The sequence below is a fragment of the Bactrocera latifrons genome, unplaced genomic scaffold, assembly GCF_001853355.1.
Source record: "Bactrocera latifrons isolate USDA-ARS-PBARC rearing strain unplaced genomic scaffold, ASM185335v1 scaffold_18, whole genome shotgun sequence".
Lineage (NCBI taxonomy): Eukaryota > Metazoa > Arthropoda > Insecta > Diptera > Tephritidae > Bactrocera > Bactrocera latifrons.
Window position 1 is genome coordinate 1,327,774 of NW_017535296.1, and position 22,827 is coordinate 1,350,600.

General features: G+C 34.0%; 2 protein-coding genes across 2 annotated transcripts; one reads left to right on the top strand and one right to left on the bottom strand.

Moving 5' to 3' along the window:
* Nucleotides 1-3,111: 3,111 nt before the first annotated feature.
* Nucleotides 3,112-4,117, bottom strand: LOC108967206. Its single transcript, XM_018930490.1, has one exon. The coding sequence runs from the start codon at nt 4,010-4,012 to the stop codon at nt 3,632-3,634; it is 381 nt and encodes a 126-aa protein (XP_018786035.1). The 5' UTR covers nt 4,013-4,117; the 3' UTR covers nt 3,112-3,631.
* Nucleotides 4,118-11,834: 7,717 nt separating this feature from the next.
* LOC108967201 (enhancer of split malpha protein) lies at nt 11,835-12,946 on the top strand. The gene has a single exon (XM_018930485.1). It carries the CDS (start codon nt 11,989-11,991, stop codon nt 12,565-12,567), a length of 579 nt encoding a protein of 192 aa, XP_018786030.1. The 5' UTR covers nt 11,835-11,988; the 3' UTR covers nt 12,568-12,946.
* The last annotated feature ends 9,881 nt before the right edge of the window (nt 12,947-22,827 follow it).

The following is a 22,827-nucleotide window of genomic DNA, read 5'->3' on the forward strand; positions in this document are numbered from 1 at the left end:
TAAGAATATAATAAAAGAGAATTTAGTATGAAATAAAATGATTTATTTTAAGTAATATTTTTGAAGTTAAGAGTTTTGAAGAAATTATGTTGAGCAACAAATATTTGGTTGGTTATATTAGGCACACATTTTTGAGTACCGTTATCCGTAGTACATGATATAATTTTCTTAATTTTTCTTGATTTTTATAACTGTACAATTAATTACATAATTAATAATTATAAATAATTTAATTTATTCTTCAAAATCTACATCGTCCCCCTCAAAGTAATACACCTTGTAACCAATATACTTATTTCAACGTTTTTCCAATCCTTGAAACAGTTGTTAAAGTCAATTTCCGTAATAGCCTTCAATGTTCGTATATAATATAATATCTTCAATTGACTCAAAACGGTTTCCAAGAAGCGTTCGTTTGAGTTTACTAAAAAGCCAGAAGTCACACGGAGCCAAGTCAGGCAAATACGGTGGTTACGGCACGAAAACTTGGCGAAAAGCTCTCAAAGAATTATCCTAGAGTTGTCAGTCCATAATTCTGGCTTCCTTTTACGAAAAGCTTCACGCAAACGACGCATAACACTCAAGTAGTATTCCTTGATGACAGTTTGGTCGGGCGGAAGGAATTCGGATTGCACCACGCCTTGATAATTGAATAAAACTGTCAACATTACCTGGTTGGCCACGATATTCGCCCGATGTATCATCTGTTTCTGGATCGTAAGCATAGATCTGAGACTCAGCGCCTGTAACAATAGATTTCACGACATTCTGATAGTCGGAAAGCATTGTTCACAGTAAAAACGCAACGCTGTTTTTCGAAACAATTTAGTGATTTCGAAACAAATCGTGCGTTCACTTTTCGTATGCCCAAATGGTCTTTCAAAATGGTTTTCCGAATACTGCTAATAATCTAACAATGCCAGTAAACTGATTGACCTTTAGACGTCGATTTTCAAGCACCTCCTTCCTTTATTTTATTGAGATTGTCCGTACAGGAATCCAATACAATCCAAAACACTAGGTTGCGACAAACAATTGTCAACAAATGGCTTTTCTGGCATTCTGAAGGTTTCAGCACCAGGCATATAAAGGAACTTCTTTGTTGAATAACTTAAATCATCGTAAAAATCACAGAATGCAGTTTACGTAGTTCAGAAAGGCAAACAAATGCTCAACACTAAAATTATATTTAAGTGACATTTGGAACATCTAGAAAAAAATATTTCGGCAGTACAACTACTAAGATCATAACTGAACAAAAACCCCTGAAATTTCGATATGTATAGATATTGTTTTATTTTTCTCTCTACTTTAGTAAGTACGAAGTATGATTTCTGAAATTCGATTATAACTGAGGTTTCGAATCAGTTAACTATGCTGTGAAGATACACAAGATTAGTAACGAAGTACCCTTTTTTTGCAAAATACTGCAAGAAATGGGTACAAATTTTTAGCGTTAATGGAAAAAATAATTAAAGCCATCTCTTCGCCAACTTATAAGTTCTGCCTATGTAAGAACATATTTCAAAGAAAGTCGTATTAGTTTCACAATTTATAATATAAGAAAGGTATAACCAATTTGGCTGGAAATTGGTAGTCGGTAGCTTAAAATCACATAGATACTTGTCATCCTGTTTTCGTGGGACGTGACTTAAAACGTGGTATAACAAAACGCAACTGTTTGTTCGGGGTAAACTCTTAAGCTACTGAACCGATTTAAGTAAAATTTAGCACACTGTGCTTAGTTTAAACCAACTTAAATGATAGGATAGTTTATGTCTCTTATTAAATAGTTTACTATAAAAATATCACTGGTAGACAAAAATACATTTGCTTTTTGAACTGAACAAAGTGTTTATTATTTAGAAATTGCCACAAATGCAGAAAAAAGCTGCAGATTTCTTCTATTACCTTTAGTTTTTACTATGAGGATTTTTGTTAAAAAAAAAACAGCCATAGACGTACTATTTTATTAACCAAAGAGTATCCTAAAATGTTACTGTCGATGTTTTTCGGCGAAATTTTGTTTTTGGAGTATCCCTTAACAATGTCTAGCAGTAGCCAAACAAACTGGCACCCCACTTGCTTTGGTACCATTTCTCCTTAGCAGAAATGCCTTGATGACCCATGGTAGTCACTTCGGCCCCTAAATTTTCGATGAAGAATCCAGTAAGCGAATTTTAAGTTACATGTTTCAACACATTTTTTTACAGGCACTAAGTAGTTCAATCACTAGATCTTTGTAATTGTCAGCTTTCACATTTCCAAGAAAATTTTTAAAAACGCTTTAAATGGAACTCCAAGCTTGTATTTCAGTTTCATTGAGTATTTTCTCAAATTCTTCATCTTTCATTAGTTCGCTTATTTACAGACCCACAAATGTGAGCTTCTAAATTTTTACTTCACTGACTCTTGGAAATTTTTGTTTCAGATACAAGAACCCTCTTCTATAATAAAATTCTTCATTAAATACAATTTAAAATGCAAAGTTGTTAATAATACCTTTTTAGGATCAATTAGAGGTACAGAATATCTGTGAGTGTTAGAAAGATTTTGTTTTCAGATTTGAATTCAGGGTATCAAACTGCATTAGAAACACCTAAGAATTTTCATGTCACCAATTATGTGTCTACCAGTGTATTTAATGTATACCATGGCCATGGAAAACGTAATGCTTTTTGGTGCGAATTTTTGAAAAATTTTTAGTAACAATATTTTTTTTATTTTTTATTTTTTTTTTTGGAGCATAAAGGTTGAGTAGCCATAATTCTTTAACTTCTAAATATCCAACAACCAAAACCAATTTCAAATGTTGATGCTATGAGCTCAATTTATCATGCTCTAAGAAATTTTTTTCTTCAACACTTATCTTATGACATATTAAAAGAGTAAGCTTCACTTTCTTTAAGTCATTCACGAACAATTATAAAATCGTATGCATAGACCTGAAAATTGAATCGAATATATGTATATAACAGATATTTTTTAAGTTATAAATTGACAACCAATCAACCAAACGGTACTTTCAACAGCATCTACGAATTTCAATATAATATTCTCCTTAGAAGCTGAAATTCCTTTAAACTAAAAACTTCTTAAGTCAACTTTTACGGTGAAACGAAATGTTAGATTTATTGGTACCAAATAGCAAGCAAGGCAACCATTATACCAAATTGAAGCAATAATACAATCAACAAATTTCAGTTTTACAACTATATTTTTTATCAAAACTTTTCAACTAAAATATATACATTTCCGCTTATTTTGATTTAAAACTATTTGGAAGACAAATGTTGTACTACAATTAAAGCTTTCAGATGTTCATCGATATTATGTTAATTGCCAGTCTACATGCGCACTCTCAAACAAAGAGTGCGTATGTAGAACGTATAAGGGCGAGGGCACATCGAGAACAATGCTTGGCAGTTCGACTGCATCACACACACATACATGTATATACGCTTAGCTATATATAAACTATTAAAGCTTCGAGAATATAAAGCGTTTGTTGTGAAATTGTAAGCGGTGCGGTTTAAGGACGAACCAGGTCCTAGAAGGCACCAATGGCTTGCCAGTGGGATGAAACAACATCCACGAATATCAGTTAAATATCGTAGCGATCGTCAACAGTTTACTCAACAATGATCGATTTGCTTGTAGTCGCCAACTCAGCTACCTCATTCAATTCGTTCTCGTATTCCTCAGCGCTGAGTGTTGAGCAAGTGGTTAGTATGCTAGAGTTGAGTGCGGACGCTTCGGCTTCAACGTGATGTTGCTGTGGCTCGATTGTTGCGTGCGGCTTCACAGTTACTGCTTGTGATTTTGTGACTGTGATTTGCTGCTTTACGTTGTTGTTGCTGTCTGCTTTGCTGACTGTTGTTGACTTGAAGACGCTTTTAAGTAACTTGAATGTCTGCTTCAACGCCTTGCCTGGTGTGTAGTTCGGTTTTTTGTTACTTTGCTCGGCCAAAGTGCTGGTGTTGCAAGTATTCTTGAGTTTAGCGTATGACATTTTTTGTTGTTGCGTTGTTTAAGGTTTTACGTTTTCCAGTAGTGAATTTTACTTCGTTGATGTGAATTCGTTTTTTGACTTTATAGTTTAGTTGCTCGCTCGTGTGCAAGACTACGAATGATGTTCTGCTCCTTGCCACGCTGACTATTTATACCTCTGCGCAAGCGTGGAACTACCCTTGTTGAAGGCATCAACGTTTTGAAGACCAATGAGTGTAAGGGTAATTTTCTGCACCGCTTTGTTTGTGTAATTTGAGAATTTCACAAAATAAATATGGCATATTATTTGTTTTTGCATTTCGCTATATGTTGCTCTTGAGTACAACACGCTTATCACTTGCTGCTATTGAATATCTATGCACATATTTAGAATGGTTAGCACAAATAATACCCAAAATGCTTTTTTACTGATTACCAATGTTTACATTGTTTTCATTATTTGCAAAGATATGGAGACCTTCTACTTATGTACAGATATTTGCTTTCGTATGGCACTTTTGCATTATTATCGCCTAGGAGATAACAGCACACATATTTATATATATGTATACACTTATCTACAACAAACCTCAAGAAGTTTTGTGACTTCTTAACGTTTCCCAAAAAACAAAAATAAGATTCTCGACAGCAAAGAAACTATTTCGAAGCAAACCTTTTAAATGAATATTACAAATTAATGCGCTCAAAACTTACGTATTGTGAAAGCGTCAATAGGATTTATAATAATATTACAGTGATAATAATATACAACTTTTTTTTTGTTTTTTTTTTTTAGAAAACTAAATATTTATTTTATCATTCCTAAATAGTCACTACTATTAATATAAACTCGACATCGTATATATATAGTCGATCTTTAAACGATACTACTGCACATGTTACTCCACCTACGATATTTCATCATATGATCACATGTGATATTCGGTGGAATAAAATTGAATCATACGCTGAAACATCACATGATGTCATACAATAGTAAACTAATTTTAATCTACTATTTGATGGTACTTATCTTGCTATAGTTTTTTCTGGCCATATTACATTAGTTATTCGAAAGACTTGGCATCATCTGATATCATAAGATATCACATGAAATATACAAACATATGACACATCAAATCGTTATTAAATCATATATTAGAATACATACTATATAATCTTCGAATACCAAATTACTTGAAAATGTATTAATTGACGACATATAAATATAAAATATTTATGTTACATGATGTTTTAAATCACTTGAACCGGACTTAAAATGGCATAAATTGTATATAAAACGAAAAATATTTAATTACCCACCAGATGTAATACACTTAACGATTTTTTCAGTCCTTAAAACACTTTTCACAAGCACTTTTTGGGATTTATTTTTAGCTTCTCCAGCGAATTTTGTTTTATCTCTGGGATCGACTGAAAACGGGTTCCTGGGAGCGGCAATTTTAATTTGGGGAACAAGAAAAATCACATATTCATGGCGTTTTTGGCTTTAAAAATTGCGGCTCGATTCTATGGTTCATTATCATGGGTAAAACCCATGAATTCTTCATTCAACCATTTTCGACGGATGTTCTCATGCAAACGCCTCAATATCCACCAAAATCATTTTAACAGACTCGCGAGAGATATCGAGCTCTCTGGCCATCTGTCTAACACTTTCTGATTCTCATCAGTTGAAGAGCTAGAAGGTCATCAAGAACGAGACTTGTCTCCAACGATCTCTCGACCATGTTTGAAGGCTTGTGTTTTGACACAGAAAGCATATTTCAGCTTAGATTCACAATTGCTGTTCATATCACTTCTTAATAGAAAAAAATATCGTTTTCAAAAATTAACCGCAGAAAAGTATGACTTGATAAGACTTAAAAACAAATAAAATTTAGTTGCTGGCATTTCATGCTTCTTTATGTCTTCATACAACCTATGACAACACATCACACACTATTACATCGCTTGATATGATTTCAAAAAAGACATTGTTGTCCTAAAATTTTTCATAGAAGCCATTTCAACTTGATATCATTTCATAACAGAACTTGTATATACAAACATGTAAAGGATTAGAAACCTGTAACCTTTACAAGTAATATCAGACAATAATGTTGAGTAGAAAAATTGTTCTAGTTTAAGGGGTTAGGTGGGTTTCGGTGGTACACAAAAAGGTATTGTTATGATTGTTTTTTTAATACAAGCAATCATATATTTGAAAAATAGAATATGCTATATCAAAGGTATATATTCGAACAATATCATCTGAAATTTCGATACAAAAATGTTGAAAATTCCACCGTTGAGACCGCATTTCCCTGGGTGTCTCTCAAAAAAGTGCTCTCGCTGTGCATACCTTATTATTGGTTCATATAAAATTAAAAAACTAAGCATATTCTGTTAGTACATATCTACATTTCGCTTTTAAAAGTAGGAAATAAAAAAATATTAAAATTGTCTTTTCTTTTCTCGGACTTTGAACAAAAAATCTCATTTTTGGTAAAATTTTCGTCATTTTTGGTCAGAAAAATAAGTTGTAATGAAACAAGAAAAAAATTTTCGTTCAATAACAGAACAATATTATTTCAAAAATGTGTACACAATACGAACTAAACTCGATAACTTTTCGAGAAATCGTGTATTTGTTGTCCACCGACTTCAAAAACACAGTTTTGAGAAAAACGCTTTTAAACACAGGGCACTTAGCGCAGCTAGCTTTGAGTGAAAAGGTTCTCAAGGCTGTATCTCCGAAATTATTACTCAGATCAACTTTAAAATTTAGGACTATATTCTAGAGGTATTCTAGAATTTAACAAAGCAAACAAAAAAAATCGATTTTTGGAAATTTTCAAACCCACCTAATCCCTGAAGAGGTTACATAGGCATTCTCGAACTAAAAAAGGTCTATTTTCAATATTTTTTACATATAAAAATTAAATACTTTATTCAGACTTTTTATTACTTCAAAGATACCACATATTTTACAAAGATTTGGTGAAATTTTCCTAGATGAATATTCAAAACTTACGGCGTCATTTCCAGCAGTCCTTCGAAGAAAGGTGTCTTCGCGTGAACAGCAACCTTAACTAAATGTTGGTCTCAAATTGAATAGATAGGTTTAGTATATTCAAAGTGCAAGAGAGAGCGAAACAGCTATGTATCATATTAATAACTGTACTTAATCAAAACTAAAGTAGTTTCTCGTAATTTATGGAGATACCAAGTTCAAAGTGAGCCTTGAAATGTATAGTACGCGTTCCACAAGTTCAGTTTTCACACGAAACTAAATAATGAAATATTTATGGCAAAAACAATAGTTTCCTAATAATTCTATCATTAGAAAGTTATATACCATATTCAAAACGCGCATAATTCGTGGCAAATCAACATGTTTTTATGAGCCCAACAGCGGGTTTAAAAACACTATAATTTAGTACAGGAGTATCCAACAAAACGACGTTAAACAACAGCATAATAAATCTGAGCAACAAGGATCGGCTAAAGTTGCAAATATTACCACAACAAATTTGACAATAGTCCAGATAATGGAACATTAGCGTTGAAAAGCAGCTAATTGTCGATTCGTCCTATTCAGACTCCGCCTAAAGTCATTAAGGCTGAAAAAGCCAAAATGTGTTGAAAATCCACAAAAAAAATTTAAAAAGAACCCTTTAGCGTGTCACAAGAAATTATACAAGTATCTCGAGCATAAATCGTGCGTTATTTATGCTTTCAACCAAAATATAAGCATGCAACAACCCCTAATTTGTTAGTGACATGTAAAAAACAGAGAGCGAAAGAGGCAAGAAATTAATTTTAATTCAAAGAAGCTAACGAAAACACTGAGTTGGGGCTTCTTCTCCGACAACACAGCTTCAAAAAAACTGTACATCGTTAAGTGCGTTCCGTGTAGATCACGCTCACCCGCGCGCACGCTGCCTTCCTTTCCCACACTGCTTTCCCTTTGTTTTCGAACGTGCTCACTCAATACGTAACCTGTTATTTTGATTTCTTGCTTTCAATGCTCTGCTACGCATTTTTTTTTTTTTTTTGTTTTTTTCGGTTACGTGTTGTGTTTCACTTGTTTTTGCTTATTTTTACTTTCGGTTTTTTTTTTTTGCCTCGCTTCACTTTTATGTCATTTACGTGCCTGTCGTCGATTTCTCTCCTGCTATGCCTTTACCTTTGCAAGGCTTCCTCGCAGCGAATCCTTTTTCTGGCCAGCCACATTCATAAATTTCGCTTAATTTCGAAACTGGTTTGACATTCTGGAAAGCATGTTCGTACAATAGGTAAAAAAGTGAATTTCAATACAACAAAAACACACAGAAATTTCTGCAATATTGTCTTGTGGTATGTATGACTGTACATGTGTAGGTATAGTAAGAGGCTAAGAAATGGCAATGATGCTTAATGGGTTAGCCTGATTTGCGGGCAATTTGATATGACGGGCAACATACTAATACACTGAGAGGAAAAATAAGTCATTTTTTTAAAAAAGAACAGAGAACAGTTTTAAGTAAACTAACTGTAACGGAGTTTCATGCAACTATAATTCAATGATGTTCTCATACTAATCTTAAGGTTTGCATTTGAAATTGTTAAAGAAAAGTTTTGTTAGGTTGGGTGAAAGACATGCAAAGAAAGAAAGTAAGGTTAGGTGCTTTTACAGAAATATACAACTAGTCTAAGCGTTTAAGCCAAATGATAACACTGCAAAAAAAGTCAAATCAATGTTTATCTCGATATTTTGTCGATACCGCTTAGGAGGAGTACGCACTGGAAGTCATACTAGTGCTCACACCGCTGCATCAGGTGATCAAGCTAGCAGCAAAGCACACCATGCTGCTAATGTCAGCAGAAGGCTGTGGAAGAGGGAAGGTAATGTCCTCTAGATAGATGGACGCACTAGCGGAGAGTACACCGCTAGCCCTCCTCCCTAAGGACAGCACCACAAAGAAAATAAACTTCATGAGGAACTTCAAAGTCACTCTAGGCAGCAAGACGGTGTGGAGTGATTCCACGCTGGAAAGGCTGCTGGAAGACAGCACCATTCAGTGGTACACTGATGGCTCAAAAACACCGGAAGGTATTGKGGCAGGTATTGTGGGACCGCGTACCAAGCTGTCCATACCTATGGGCAGCTTCCCAAGTATCTTCCAGGCAGAAGTTTTTGCCATTTGTCAGTGTGCTGAAGTCAACCTCAGCCGCAACTATCGCAACCAGCGTATAGCTATTCTCAKTGATAGTCAAGCGGCGCTAAAAGCGATCTCATCCTACGAGACCAAATCGCTTCTAGTCGAGGAATGCGTAGAACGGCTAAACCGCCTGTCCTTGTTCAACCGGGTGCACCTAATGTGGGTACCAGGGCACAAGGGAGTAGAAGGTAATGAGAAGGCCGACGAACTAGCCCTCACTACAGCAGCGTCAAAGATGTTGCGACCGGAGCCATACATAGCGGTAAGACCCCACACTCTTAAAGAGCTGTTCCGCACGGAGGAGAGAGTGGAGAGAGAACGGCACTGGCGACAGGCAGCAAGTATGCGCCACGCCAAGCTGATTCTATGAGGATACAACCTCCCCCGTGAAAAATTCCGCCTCCTCGTCGCAATCTACACAGGGTACCTGTCCAACATGGACATGGTCTCCTGTGCCAACTGCCGATTCTGCGACCTGGAACAGGAAACACCAGCACACCTAATCCTGGATTTCTCAGCAATCTGTGGAAAAAGGCTTATGACCCTGGATTCTGCTTACATCAGCAGGGATCACATCACCTCACYAGYRCCCGGCAAACTCCTAGAACTATTCAGGCTGCTGGGGCTCTGGGAGGTCATGTGATATAGGAGAGAGCACAATAGACCTTAGGTCGCGGTGCATTACCTCAAATAACATTCTATTCTATTCTAGGAGGAGTACGAGATGAGAAAAGTAAATTGGAAAGATGATCTAATATTGAATTACATGCTAGGCAGAAATACGGTCAATATTAGGATACATTAGACACACTTAGGACACCTTACTTTTACTATAACAGTAAATCTATTGAAAGAGTTTATATAACAATGATCATGGACAGCTTCCTTATAACGGTACATAAGTTGAAGACGGAGGAAAACTTCTGAATATACGAACGACAACACATGTCTTTTCCGTACCCATGAGTCCTCAAGTCGTCAGATACAAATATTAAATAGACTAAAGTCCTGTCTAGAAGTTTTTTGTGGCTCTCCGTGTACTCATGGCTGTAGTGGTATAATCAAAAAAGTTACCTACAATAATACTGAATATTACCGGATAAAAGTAAGTAAACAAAATGATCTCTGAAAGCGTTAGTTTGTGCTGTTTCATGGAAAAATGTCAAATATATTTGTCGAATAGTTCCATAAGTTAAATTTTCTTCGGAATCCCTGCTATAGGTAATAGGTATTAATGAAAATAATTACGATAGAATAATCTTGAAAATTAATATTAAGGTATCACAAAGGTGCTTGTGGACAAATACATATACATATTTTTGGATATGGAAATCGTTACAGACCTTTGAGATATATAGTACATAATATATGTAGTTATACTATGGAAATTTGAGATCTAAGATAATGATTTTTTTAAAGCAGAGAAAAAATGATCGAAACCGTTAGTTCATGTACTCAGCATTACATGTTTCAAATGAAATCCGCCTAAAATAAAACAAAGTACTGCTCGGGTCCGAAGGCCTTAACACCACCAAGATCGTGTACATATTTCTTCTCAGTGTACGCCAAACAGTTAGTGCAACGTCTAAAACTCCTCCAAAAACCAAACTAAACCAGAAATTAAAATTAATATTAAATAAACAACAACTACAACGAAAATTCCATGAAGAAACACTTGTGCTGCAATGATGGGTAAAGACAGCTAAACGGCAACATATGGCCGAGATATTAATTTACACAACAAGAAGTGAAAAAGTAGCACAACAAAATATAAAGCTAAACAACAACAACAACGACTCCAACAGCAGATCGCTAAAAATAAACAAATAAGAAGACACAACACGGTTGAGAAGCTGAGCAGAGCGCAGCAAGGATCAAGCATAGCTGTACCACAGCAGCAAGAGCAGCACTAAAGGATCAAATTAAGAAGGACCACAACAAAAAGCACAAGCAATTTGATTTAATAGCGAGACAAAGACTTTCCCACGCTACGAAAGAACCTGAACCGTGCTGAGAAGATACAACTGACTCATCATCAAACACAGCAACAGGAGCAGCAGCCTCACTTTTTCCCAGCAGCAGGATAATAATAGTGGCAAGTCACGTAAAATACGTTAAAATACGTTGGCGTGTCAGCAAGTAGGACACGTTTGCAACGGTCAGGACGAGGTGAACAAAATAGAAAAACAGAAATTGAAAAAAAAATATTCAGCAAAATAACAAAACCTTTTATTATTTTTGTTTATCTGCGAATAGTTTCTCACGCTCCGTGTCCAACGTATTTTCGCAAAGGACCTGCCTGCAGGTATCTTACAAAACACTAACGATCCTTAATTTTTCTTATTTGCTGATCCTTGTGAGAGCACACGTGTGCGCTGCGACGCTGATTGTTAAAGTATCCCATTGCACTGGCAACAGCAGCAGCAGCAACAACAACGCCAACACAACTGCTATGTGTACAGTGTTATTTGATGCTTGGGAATTTTTCTTGGCGCGCACCTGCCGCTCGTACGGGCGCGCTGATTGGCTGAGATGCTGCGTTTGCGCACAATCGCTCTCATTGCTTACACCTCAGTGCAGCCGAAAAGAAACTATAAGAAGCGGTGCAAGAGCGTGCAGAGCAGACATTCACGTTTGAGCAACGCAAGTGGCAACAACTACTAGCAATATTCTTACAAGCAAACGAAGAAGAAGCAGTAAAGAGCTGAAAGCAAAAAATCAATAAATAAAAAAATTGTGAGTTTTAAGTGATATTTTTATTGTTACAACAACAACTAATACAACAAGAAAGATGTCTGCAACAATCAACAACATGTCAATGCAATATGACTGCAACAACAACAGCAATAAGCATAACAACAGTTACATTGCCCCAACAAATCAAACAGTGCCGCAGCAGAGCAGCTTGCAACACACCTCACTCCTACAGCACTGGTCCACCATACAGCAGAAATCCAAAGTATCACCCTCGCGCCGCATCAAGAACCTTTTGAAACCGCTATTGGGACGCGTCTTCAAGTCACGCACGAAAAACCAACAAAAACGCAACTCTTACCTCGCTGCCTCACCGAATGGCGAACGCGATGCTGACTTCGAATGGCTCGCCAACGAGATGGACAATCGCGCTAACGAAGATCTTGAGCAGCGGCTTGTCGAAGAGATGCACATGTGCGAGGATGGCGCGGCTATCGTTGTATACAATGCAGACGGCACGCATCGCCTGCAGACGGTGGAGAAGGATGAATTCTATGTGCCCGTACATTTCGCGCGCACCAATGCCGGCACGTTCTTCTGGACTTCGCTGCAACGACAGACCATTGAACCGTACAACATTCAATGGAACTTTATGGATCGTTGGGGGCAAGCATAGAGCGCTGACTCCGATGTTGTTGTAATAATTTAAGCTGATACGCTGAAGTTGTAGGGTATTGAAATTACGTTCGGGTTTAATGTAGAAAAGGAACTTTCAACGGCTACCAGCGTCTGCCAGCCGGCACAAGTGCATACGCTGCGAAAAGCAAGGTTTGGTCACTGCGACCTTGTGGAAAGCAGGCGTAGACGGGAAACTTGCACGTCAGCTGGGTGTCAGTAAGCGCTGGTGTAGTGATTGGGGCGCAAGAGTAGGCACAGAGAAATTGTAAAAATGCTGCTAGGGAATACCGCTACTTTTCGCAAGAAAATTAGTGTGATATTCTCTGCACACATTTGTTAAGAATTTAACAGAAGCAATTTTGAAATTTTTGTGTTAAGGAAAAAAATTATTAAAAGTTGTGTATGCTCTATTCATTTTTGTACAAAATAAAGGCTAAAGGAGAATATCAAATAATTGAAGAATATTTGTATTTCTATGGAAAAAAATATAATTATGTTAAAAATTAAAAAAAAAATTTATCGCAAAAAAATTTAAGAATATTTGTAATATTAAAGCAAAAAATAAAAAAATATTGAATTCATTTTTCAAAAATTATGCAATTGGAAAAAAATTAATAAAAATATAAAAAAACTCAAACTTATTCGCTTTTTTATTTTATATTGGAATAATTAGAGTTTCCGATAAAGAATTACTGAATTTTCGTAAACGTGCAGTTCATCACAATTTTGGTATTAACATTAAAAACACAATTCTAAAATATCTATGGCAACTATTTTTAGCAAAACAAATATAAAAAAGTTGAATGTGAATTGATTAGCTTAAACCGAAGCTAGAACATGCTTCACTATACAAATAATTCCGTATAAGAACTTAATTTTTGATTCGTCAGTTTGTATAGCAGTGGTTCAATCTAGACATGCCAAATTTCACGAGTATATCCCATCACATAAAACAATTCTTCATACAAGAATGCTATTTTGATCGTTCGGTTTGTATGGTGGCTATATACTTAATATTTCTTCGGAGATTGTAGCGATGCTATGAATAATTAGCCATTCCAACTTTCAAGCAGATACCTAATCAAATAAAAAAGTTTCCCATACAAGGGCATTATTTTGATTGTTTTTTTTTTTTTTTTTTTTTTTTTTTTTTTTTTTTTTTTTTTTTTTTTTTTTTTTTTTTTTTTTTTTTTTTTTTTTTTTTTTTTTTGTATGACAATTATAGTGCATATTACTGTGATCAAATTGAAAGGTTAATTTTGCCCATTTCTTTAAAGAAATCTTCTCCTGATGCAATATACTTATGCCAACGAATTTTCCAGTCATCATAGCACTTGAAAAAATCCTCCATCGTGATGGCCATCAGAGCCTTTTACGATTCAGCTTTTATATCCTCAATTGAGTCAAAGCGGTGTCCTCGGAGTGGTCATGTGAATTTGCTGTATAGCCAGAAGTTACACGAAGGTAAATTAGGCGAATGCAGTGGTTGCAGCACGATATCAGTTGAAAATGCGGCGAAATTATCACGAATCACCAATGCAGTATGAGATGGTGCATTTTCGCACTTCTTTGTTTAATAAATTCAGACATAGTAAAAATCGAGGAATTCACTTTTAGAGCCACACAAAACGACGCGTATCTCAAATTTAATAAATATTTTGACTTGAAATTTAGCATAGATATCACGAACAGTACTACCAACTTACAAAAAAAATGTCCAATTCATATACGGACACACGGACATGGCTAAATCGACTTAGCTCATCATGCTATTCATTTAACTGTATACTCGTATACATATGTGTATAGTATTTTTTATAGGCTCTACGACGTTTCTGGCTGTTACAAACTTCCTAGCAAACTTAATGCCTTTTTAAGGGAGTAAAAATGACAATAGAATAAAATTATTATTAAACAAAATAAAATAAAATAAAATAAAGTAAAATGCATTAAACAGAAATAGCTTTATAATAAATAATTGATATTAAAAATTATTCTAGAAAATAACAAAAATAAATTTTTTTAACTTTCTATGTTTCCTTGATACTTAAAAGTAAAATCAGCTTATACAAAAAGTTAATAATCAAAATAACTGAATTATAAAGTTAGATATCAAAACTTTAAATTAATATTTTTAATAAATAGGTTAGTAAAGTTAATATACAATAAATATGTTAAGCTAAATTAATGTTTTGAAAAAAACTAATATTTAAAGTGTTTTTTTTTTTAGTTTCTTAACATATTTTTAACTACGAACTATTTTATGTAATTTAATTTTTAAAATATTAAAAGTAAAAACATTCAAAACTGTCAACATTTTGAAGAAGTTAATGTTTCAAAATAAATAAAATATTTTATATTTTATTATTTTATATTATATTATATGTTTTAATCAAAAAATTAAAAAAAAAATTTAAAAATATCAGAAGAAAGAAAATACATAAATAAATACAGTATTACTTCATATTATTTCTATCAATTCAAAAGAATTTAATAACTAAAAACTAATAACCTTAAGCAAGTTTTCTCTAGAAATACATTCTATTCAAAAAATGAATAATAGAAATTCAATTACACAAAACTCGATTTTATTTGCAAATGCGCTTTCTGCACAACTAAAAATATCTTCTAAAGTCACATATGCTTTATAATGAAATTCCATGCCGCCTCACTTTAGCGCGATTTTTTTATGACCGGCTCCAATGAGTTTTGTTATGGAAAATTCAAATTTTTATGACTTCATTTGCAGCAACTTTTTTTTGAGTCTACCATTACTCATGCACACAAGTGTATGTACATATGTATGAGTGCAAAATTTTAAAGCTTGCCATAAATGCTTAGTTAGATATATTTATGGATACAATTACATATGTATATAGTTATACCTATATATGTACATATGTTCATATGTATGTCCGAGTATGTATGACAGGAGCCATACTTGTGGCCAATGCTTAACAATTTAATATGATATCGAGTTTCATTAATGAATACGAGTACAATGAAGAGACAATTTCAGTGAAAAAATTTATAAGGGTTGGACACTTATGTGTAGTTATAACGGAAAACAATATGACAACGGTAATTATATGACTCTGTGTCATGAATTCATGCAATGAAGTCATTAAACATATAAATACAATAAAAAATAAATTTAAAAATATAAAGTTTTCGGAGAGTATTACTTTTTTTTAGTTTTGAAACGTTTCTTTTTATTTTGTATATGGACAAGATTTTCAACAGAATTTTTAAATCAGCTGTACACGAATAATACCTATTGATTTCACGATCAACCAATATAGTTACAATTTCGGCACAAAACGTTCCTGGCACACGCTGTTATGGTACCAAAAAATCGATAAAGTACCCAAACGCTTTTATTGTTTGTGTTTTTGGGCTTTTCTATCTATGTATTATGCATAAAAATTCGCAAAAAAAATATTGAAAATAGACATTCCACTTTGAAACAAATGGAGAAGTGAAAGAGTACACAAAAAAAAGCAAGGAAGGATATGATAAGTATATAACTTATCATCTTTATGTATTCAATATTACATATGAGTCACACAGCTTCTTAAAGATCATCGGCCATTCTGTCATTACAAGTACCCAAAAGATCTCGCTTCTTCAGCAGTCCTCTATAAGGTCAAGACTAATAATTAATTGATGCCTCAACTTTCATAAAAAAAAAAATAGTCTAACCGCGATTCGAATGAATGCTCCGCGTGCTTAAACTAGGTGTGTTCAAAAAATAATGTGAATTTTCGTTTTTTTTTTTTTTTAATTTATTTTTCGAGTGCCCATTCGATATTATGCACTCTGCCCACGCTTCTTCCAATTTCTTCCACTTCTTCCACTTTATAATTTCTTCCACTTCTCAAACTGGATATAGCCATTAGTGCTTTCGGCGATGGGCTATTAATGTTTCTCTCTAAATTTGGAAAAGGACTGACGAATATGGAGGACGATTATGGATTATTCAGCTGGTCTTAAGCTTCTCCGCTGTCGTTCTTTTATCGTAAATTCTTGCATCGCTTTGCGCTCCGCACTTTCATTTTCGCCCATACCAGCTATGATTGCAGCATGTGACTTATAATGCTATCGGGCGTCAACCTTTGGTTTGTTATTCTATCCACTACATATCTCGAGCAGAATGAACATTTTGTGTCGTCATCGTGACCGAATCTGTGGAGGTACTCCCTGAAACAGCCATCGCGCGACAAGAATTACGTCAGCAAAAATTCTGTCTCCACGTGCAGTCGTTCTTAATGAGCCTATACGACCATCTTCCTTTTTCTGCCGCATCCCATTGCCTTTGCCGCTTTGCCATTATGTTGGATGGGGTATCGTTAAAGGATTGGTTTTGGCCAAGAATTCACGAACAAGCAACGAGTGAACGAACAAACGAAAATCGCCAAGCTCATAGAAACACTTCTAACCTTAACGGTTGCTTCGAGACGAGGTAAGCTGTGAATACAGTTGAAAATTGTATTGTATTTCAGTGACATGTACATCAAAAAAATAAAAAAATGGACTCTCCAAACACGCAACAGATGAATTTTACAATTCTTGTTACTTCTTTAACACTCCTTGTATAAGAAATGACCTTAAGCGTTTATTGAAAAGCATGACGGGTGATGATCAACTGCTCGTCAGAAATATTTATTTGATTTATAAGTTTCCAAACGATGTAAGGATTAATGATATTTCGATTTGTTCTAGAATTGGTGATTAAACTTCAAAGTTATATGATTTTAAATAAAATATTTTTTGGCAGCGCTTAAGACCTGAAAAAGTGGAAATTGATTTACTAAGTACTAAAATCTCACAAATACTAAAGAAAATATAATTTTTTTCATTTTATTTTTTCAATTTCATTACAAAGTTTGTATACATTTTAATACTCATACAAGTTTTTAGTTATTTATAATTTCTTAATTTTTTTTTTTTTTTTGTTTTAAATAAGCTTTACAATAATTATTTACGCTTAAGAAATAAAATAAGTTTGAAACACATATTGTTGCACTCACAAATTTATGCATAACACAATGGAAGACTTGCGAAGATTTTGTTGTTATACATAAAGTTTGTGTTGAACTGTGGTTAAGAAAAAAAATTATTTTCGTGAATAACTTAAAGCTAAGTGGACTAAAAATATTAAAGCACGCGATTTTTCCTTAAATTAATTAAAGCTTTAGAACGCACACAAATACAAAAAACACAACACACATTTTAATATGAAAAAAATATTTATTTTTAATTCTTATTAAAATTTTTCTTCAACATACGCACACACATGCAAACAAATCAAAAATAAAAACAAATTGATTGTATAATATTGCACTGATCCACAGGATATAGGACAGCACGAGCGGCAGGCTCGCGGCATTTTTCAGTTTTGATGTAGACACGCGCTCTAGAAAGCACGGAGAGCCACGAATCCTGCAAGCTTGCTGATGTTTTACAAAAGCGCTTGGAGTTTGCAGTAGTATACTTCGTACTCCCAGGACGCTCTTGTGCTTGCGCTCGCTTTTTCTTGCTTTTAAGTTATTTATTATATAAGCTGCTTAATCCTTTTTACTGCTTGCTACAACTAAGCACTCGAGGAGTTGTTAAAGCTTACTACACAAATGCTCCATGAGCTTTAAAGCTTTGCACCAGTGTTGAGTACGAAAACGGCAGCAACTTCGTGGATGTCCTTGCGGTATACACATTCACACATGTATGAATTTGGCCGCCAAAAATTCCACAGTCCACAGCGCACACCGCTGGCGCTGAGTGGGGGCGCAGGCGCGCGCTCACACCACACTATTGGAGCGCGCTGGTCAGCGTACGCGGCACGTCTGAGGTCGCGTCAACTCGCGTTGTTCATTTCGTACTGATCGCGTCGTGTGCGTGGCAGCGAAATTTAAATGGTTTTCGGAATGCGATAAAATGCGCGGACCCGGTCCATGTGAGTGTGCATACATGGGAGTAATGTATGTATGCATGAATAAATAAATGATAAATAAACACGCATACACATAAAGATAATGCATATAAGCGCTGCATATGTATGTATGAGGGTGTGCAGGCACATAGAACGGCAATCAAAGCCCTCACCAAACACCAACACCGCCGCCAACTTCAGCGGAGGAGCAATCATTAAAAACATACAACAACAACACGAACAACATTTCACACAAAAAATACAAAAAGGCAAAAACAAAAACAAATATGATGATAGCACACGCATTCCCGCGAACACGCGAGAATCACATCAAACAAACAAATAAGAATTCTGAAGAAAGCAATAGGATTGACTGCCTTGTCGTTTAACTGCCGGTCTAGCAAGCACGAACGTTTCATATGCATGATGCATACACATATACAGGGTGCACATGAGTGTGTTTATCAGCTAGCGATAAAAAAAAATTAAACAACAACATAAAAGAACATCGCACAACGGCTCCTCGTCAAAAGTGATGACGATGCTGTATGAAAGCACAAACAAACAAACATGTATATGTACATATATGCATATGCATATAAGAGTATACTGAGATAAAACTCGGCTTTCAATAGTGGACCCTTTCATATGCCTCATTCGTTCGTGGGGCCGCAATGCCAACGACTTAAATATATACTTGTGTATTGGCGTATAGAATCCTATACAGCGTGCATACACCCATACCGGCAGACTTACATACATATATCTGAGGTACATACGTGCATACATACTTATATTATGTATATTCTATATTAGCTATGCCATGAGAGGGGGAAGTGTGTAAGCGTTTGCCAGAAGTCAACAACACAGGGGGGTATACATATATGTAGCTCTATGGGGGCTTACAAATACATATATACATACATGCACAAAAATGTATTGCATATACACTTAAGTAAAAAAATACACATATATGTACATACATACATATTTTCATAAACAGAATTTGAGCCCGGTTCTAGTCTCCTCGCTGCCTGATAGCAGTTCTGTTTGTGTTTTTGTATGTATGACTTACCGAAGTCACTTTGATATATAGTAATCTTAGCAATGCCATTCGGTAAAAGTGCATTTCAAGCTATTTAACTCTCTTGCTGAGCATACGTACTTTGGAGTGGAGTAACACAACACCTCCTTTGGGCATTTAAATGCAATTCAGCTGCAAAAAATGCAATTTAGTTACAAAAGAAAGCAATTCAGCTGCAATAAAACTTAGTTTAGCTGCATAAAAATGCAATTCAGCTAAAAAATTGATTAACAAAAATCATTCAATGAAAATATTCGCTTGAGCATAACCAATTCTTTCAATTTTAAGATTAGTGTTTGTAAAATGTATATTTTTAAACTATAGTAAGCTATTCAGCAAACTAAATACACACGATAATTTATAGTTATGACTATTTTAAATATATTATACCGCAATAAAACTTAATTCAGCTGCAATACAATGCAATTTAGCTAAAAAATTAATTAACAAAAAGTAATTATTCTATTAATGAACTTTTATCAAACCATTCAGCAATCACAATGCACACAATGAGTTATATGTATAATTATTTTAAATATATTGTACCGCAATTAAATTTAATTCAGCTAAAAAAATAATAAAATAAGTTAACAGAAAGTAGTTACTCATATAATGAAAATATTCGCTGGAGCATTACCAATTTTATCAATCATAAAATTTATATTTCGAAAATGTACATATTTATGCCATATTGTGAGCTATTCAGCATACTAATGACATACAATAAATTATAATTATGACCATTTTAAAGGCAATAAAATATTATATATATAATTTTAAAACAATACAGCAATAAAAATATTATTCAGCTAAAATATATATTTTCAAACATTTTTTACTTGATAAATCAAGCGTATATTTAAAACAATTATTGTTTAAACTTATAGTTATTCAAAGTAATATATTAAAATGTTATTATATGGCATATTAAAAAATATCCACGAAATTCAGCTGTTAGAAATATTAATTCAGCTAACGAAAAATCATATATAAACTTAATTTGTTGAAAAGGTACATTTCAAAGCTATTCAGCTAGCTAAATATCAAACTAAAAAAATAATAAAAAAGAAAAATAAAGATCTTGCAGCTCTTCAGCTCAAGATAGTGTAGCAAACTAGAATAAACTACATTTTCTAAGCATAATTTGCTTGAAACAAAATAATTGCAGCCCTTCAGCTCAAGATAGTGTAGCAAACTAGAATAAACTACATTTTCTAAGCATAATTTGCTTGAAACAAAAAATTAACTAATATTTGGTATAAATTTTTTATTTTAAATTAAAATAATAGTAATTATTACACTACTTAAACTTTGTTTAGCTAAAAATTGCAAGCAGACCGTTATTACCATTCTTTGGCGTATGGTACAAAATTTATCTCTTAGCATAATCGAAAATTAACATTTTAAATAAAGATGTTTTATTTTTTATTCAATTCAGCTACTTTATAGGGAGCTGAATGGACAAGGTGTAATACAAGCGGCAAAGACAATGAGTTCTAAATGATGAACTAACTAATAATGCGTGTAATATTATAATGTTTTTGATTTTAATTATAAACGGAACATTTTTGAGCTCTTAAATTGGATTTCACTAATTCAGCGCACTTAAAATTATATGATTTTAATTAAAAAAAAGTGCTTTCAACAAGTTTATATAAAATAAGAAATTTTAATCATTCATATACATATTCAGCTGAGCTGTATTTACTATACTGCACTTTATATTCGTTTTAGTTTTTAAAAACTTGTAATTTAATGGAAATTAATCAATTCAGCTAAAACAAACACTTGCAGGGAACAAAGCAATATGAAAATTATAAACAAGTATATAAATACATGTATTATTACGGAGTGCAGCTGAATACCGTTAAAGACTAAGAAACCTAAATAAATATAAGAAACATGCTTTTGCTAAAATTCTGTGGCTAAGAAATTTGTTGTACTCTTTGGTACTGTCAATATTTCGGTCATTACTATATCTCTGATATTGCACTATCAGAGAATTATATTGTGTATAAAAATGTTTACTATTTTTTCATTTAATACCTATGTACTCTCTCTCAACCTAGTTCAAGATCGTTGAAATTGAAATTTTACGCAAATTTTTATGAGCTCTCCATGACTTTCGTTTACTACCATAAATAGTTTGCATATTGCAATTCAGTGTTTAACTAATAGTAATATATAAAACATCCAAGTTCAGTACTACTGCTTCAATGAAGGTTTGTAAAGAATTATTTCAAATTGCATAGACAACTAATATTTTCCAACCACATTTTCAGTTTATCAGAGTGATATTTTCAATCAGCTGCTTCTTAGCTTTAGTCATAAGCATGAACGACATGGGATCGCTGAGTTTTAAATGCATTTTCGACCCAGACAAAACTATTACCAAAATAATACCGGGTCATATTGTTATACAACATGAAAATGAGTATGGATATAATTATAAAACATTACAACCAGTAGACTGTTTCATAAATGTAGCGAAAAATTCGATTATGAACAGGAGAGTGGACAATATAGTAGAGCTTGAAATACAGAATTTGAGGAGAGTCGAAGACCCACTAAGTGGCATAGAGTACAATGAATATAAACAAGCACGGAAAGCAAATGAAATAGAGAACTCAAACGAGGGAGTAGGTCTACAAAAGAGAAAACTGAAACGCGTTATTAACACAAAAGATGGCGCTGAAATAGAAATATATTATAGATCCATAGATGAAGATAAACAATTTAAAAACCAAAAGTTTAAGCAAATAACGAAAATTGTTAGATCGAAAAAAATAACAGATATAATACCAAGCGAAAATAAAACAATAAACAACGTACACAATTTGCGAAAACCCACCGTTTATCTGAGATCTATATACGAGGATAAGTTATTCAAAACAAAAAATTACACAACAATAACGAAAAGGTTGAAGTCAAAGTACGTTAGTGGAAAAATGGCCTTGGCCAAGAATTCAAAAAGCCAAGTGAAAAGTTTATTTAAAGACTTTTGCAATAAGGAGAGTGTAGGCTGGGAAAGCGCAAACGGTGAAAGTTGTTTTAGTAAAAACTTGGTCAGTGAGAATTACGATCCTGAAAAGAGTAATGGCATGGCAACTAGCAGAGACATATCAGCTATAGCTTTAATTGAGTCTGATAAAAAGCCGAGCCCGGCGGTATTGGAAGGAAATGGCACCGAAAGCCCTCATGAAAATAATATGTTGGAGCGCACGAGTCCAGTTTATAGGGAGATA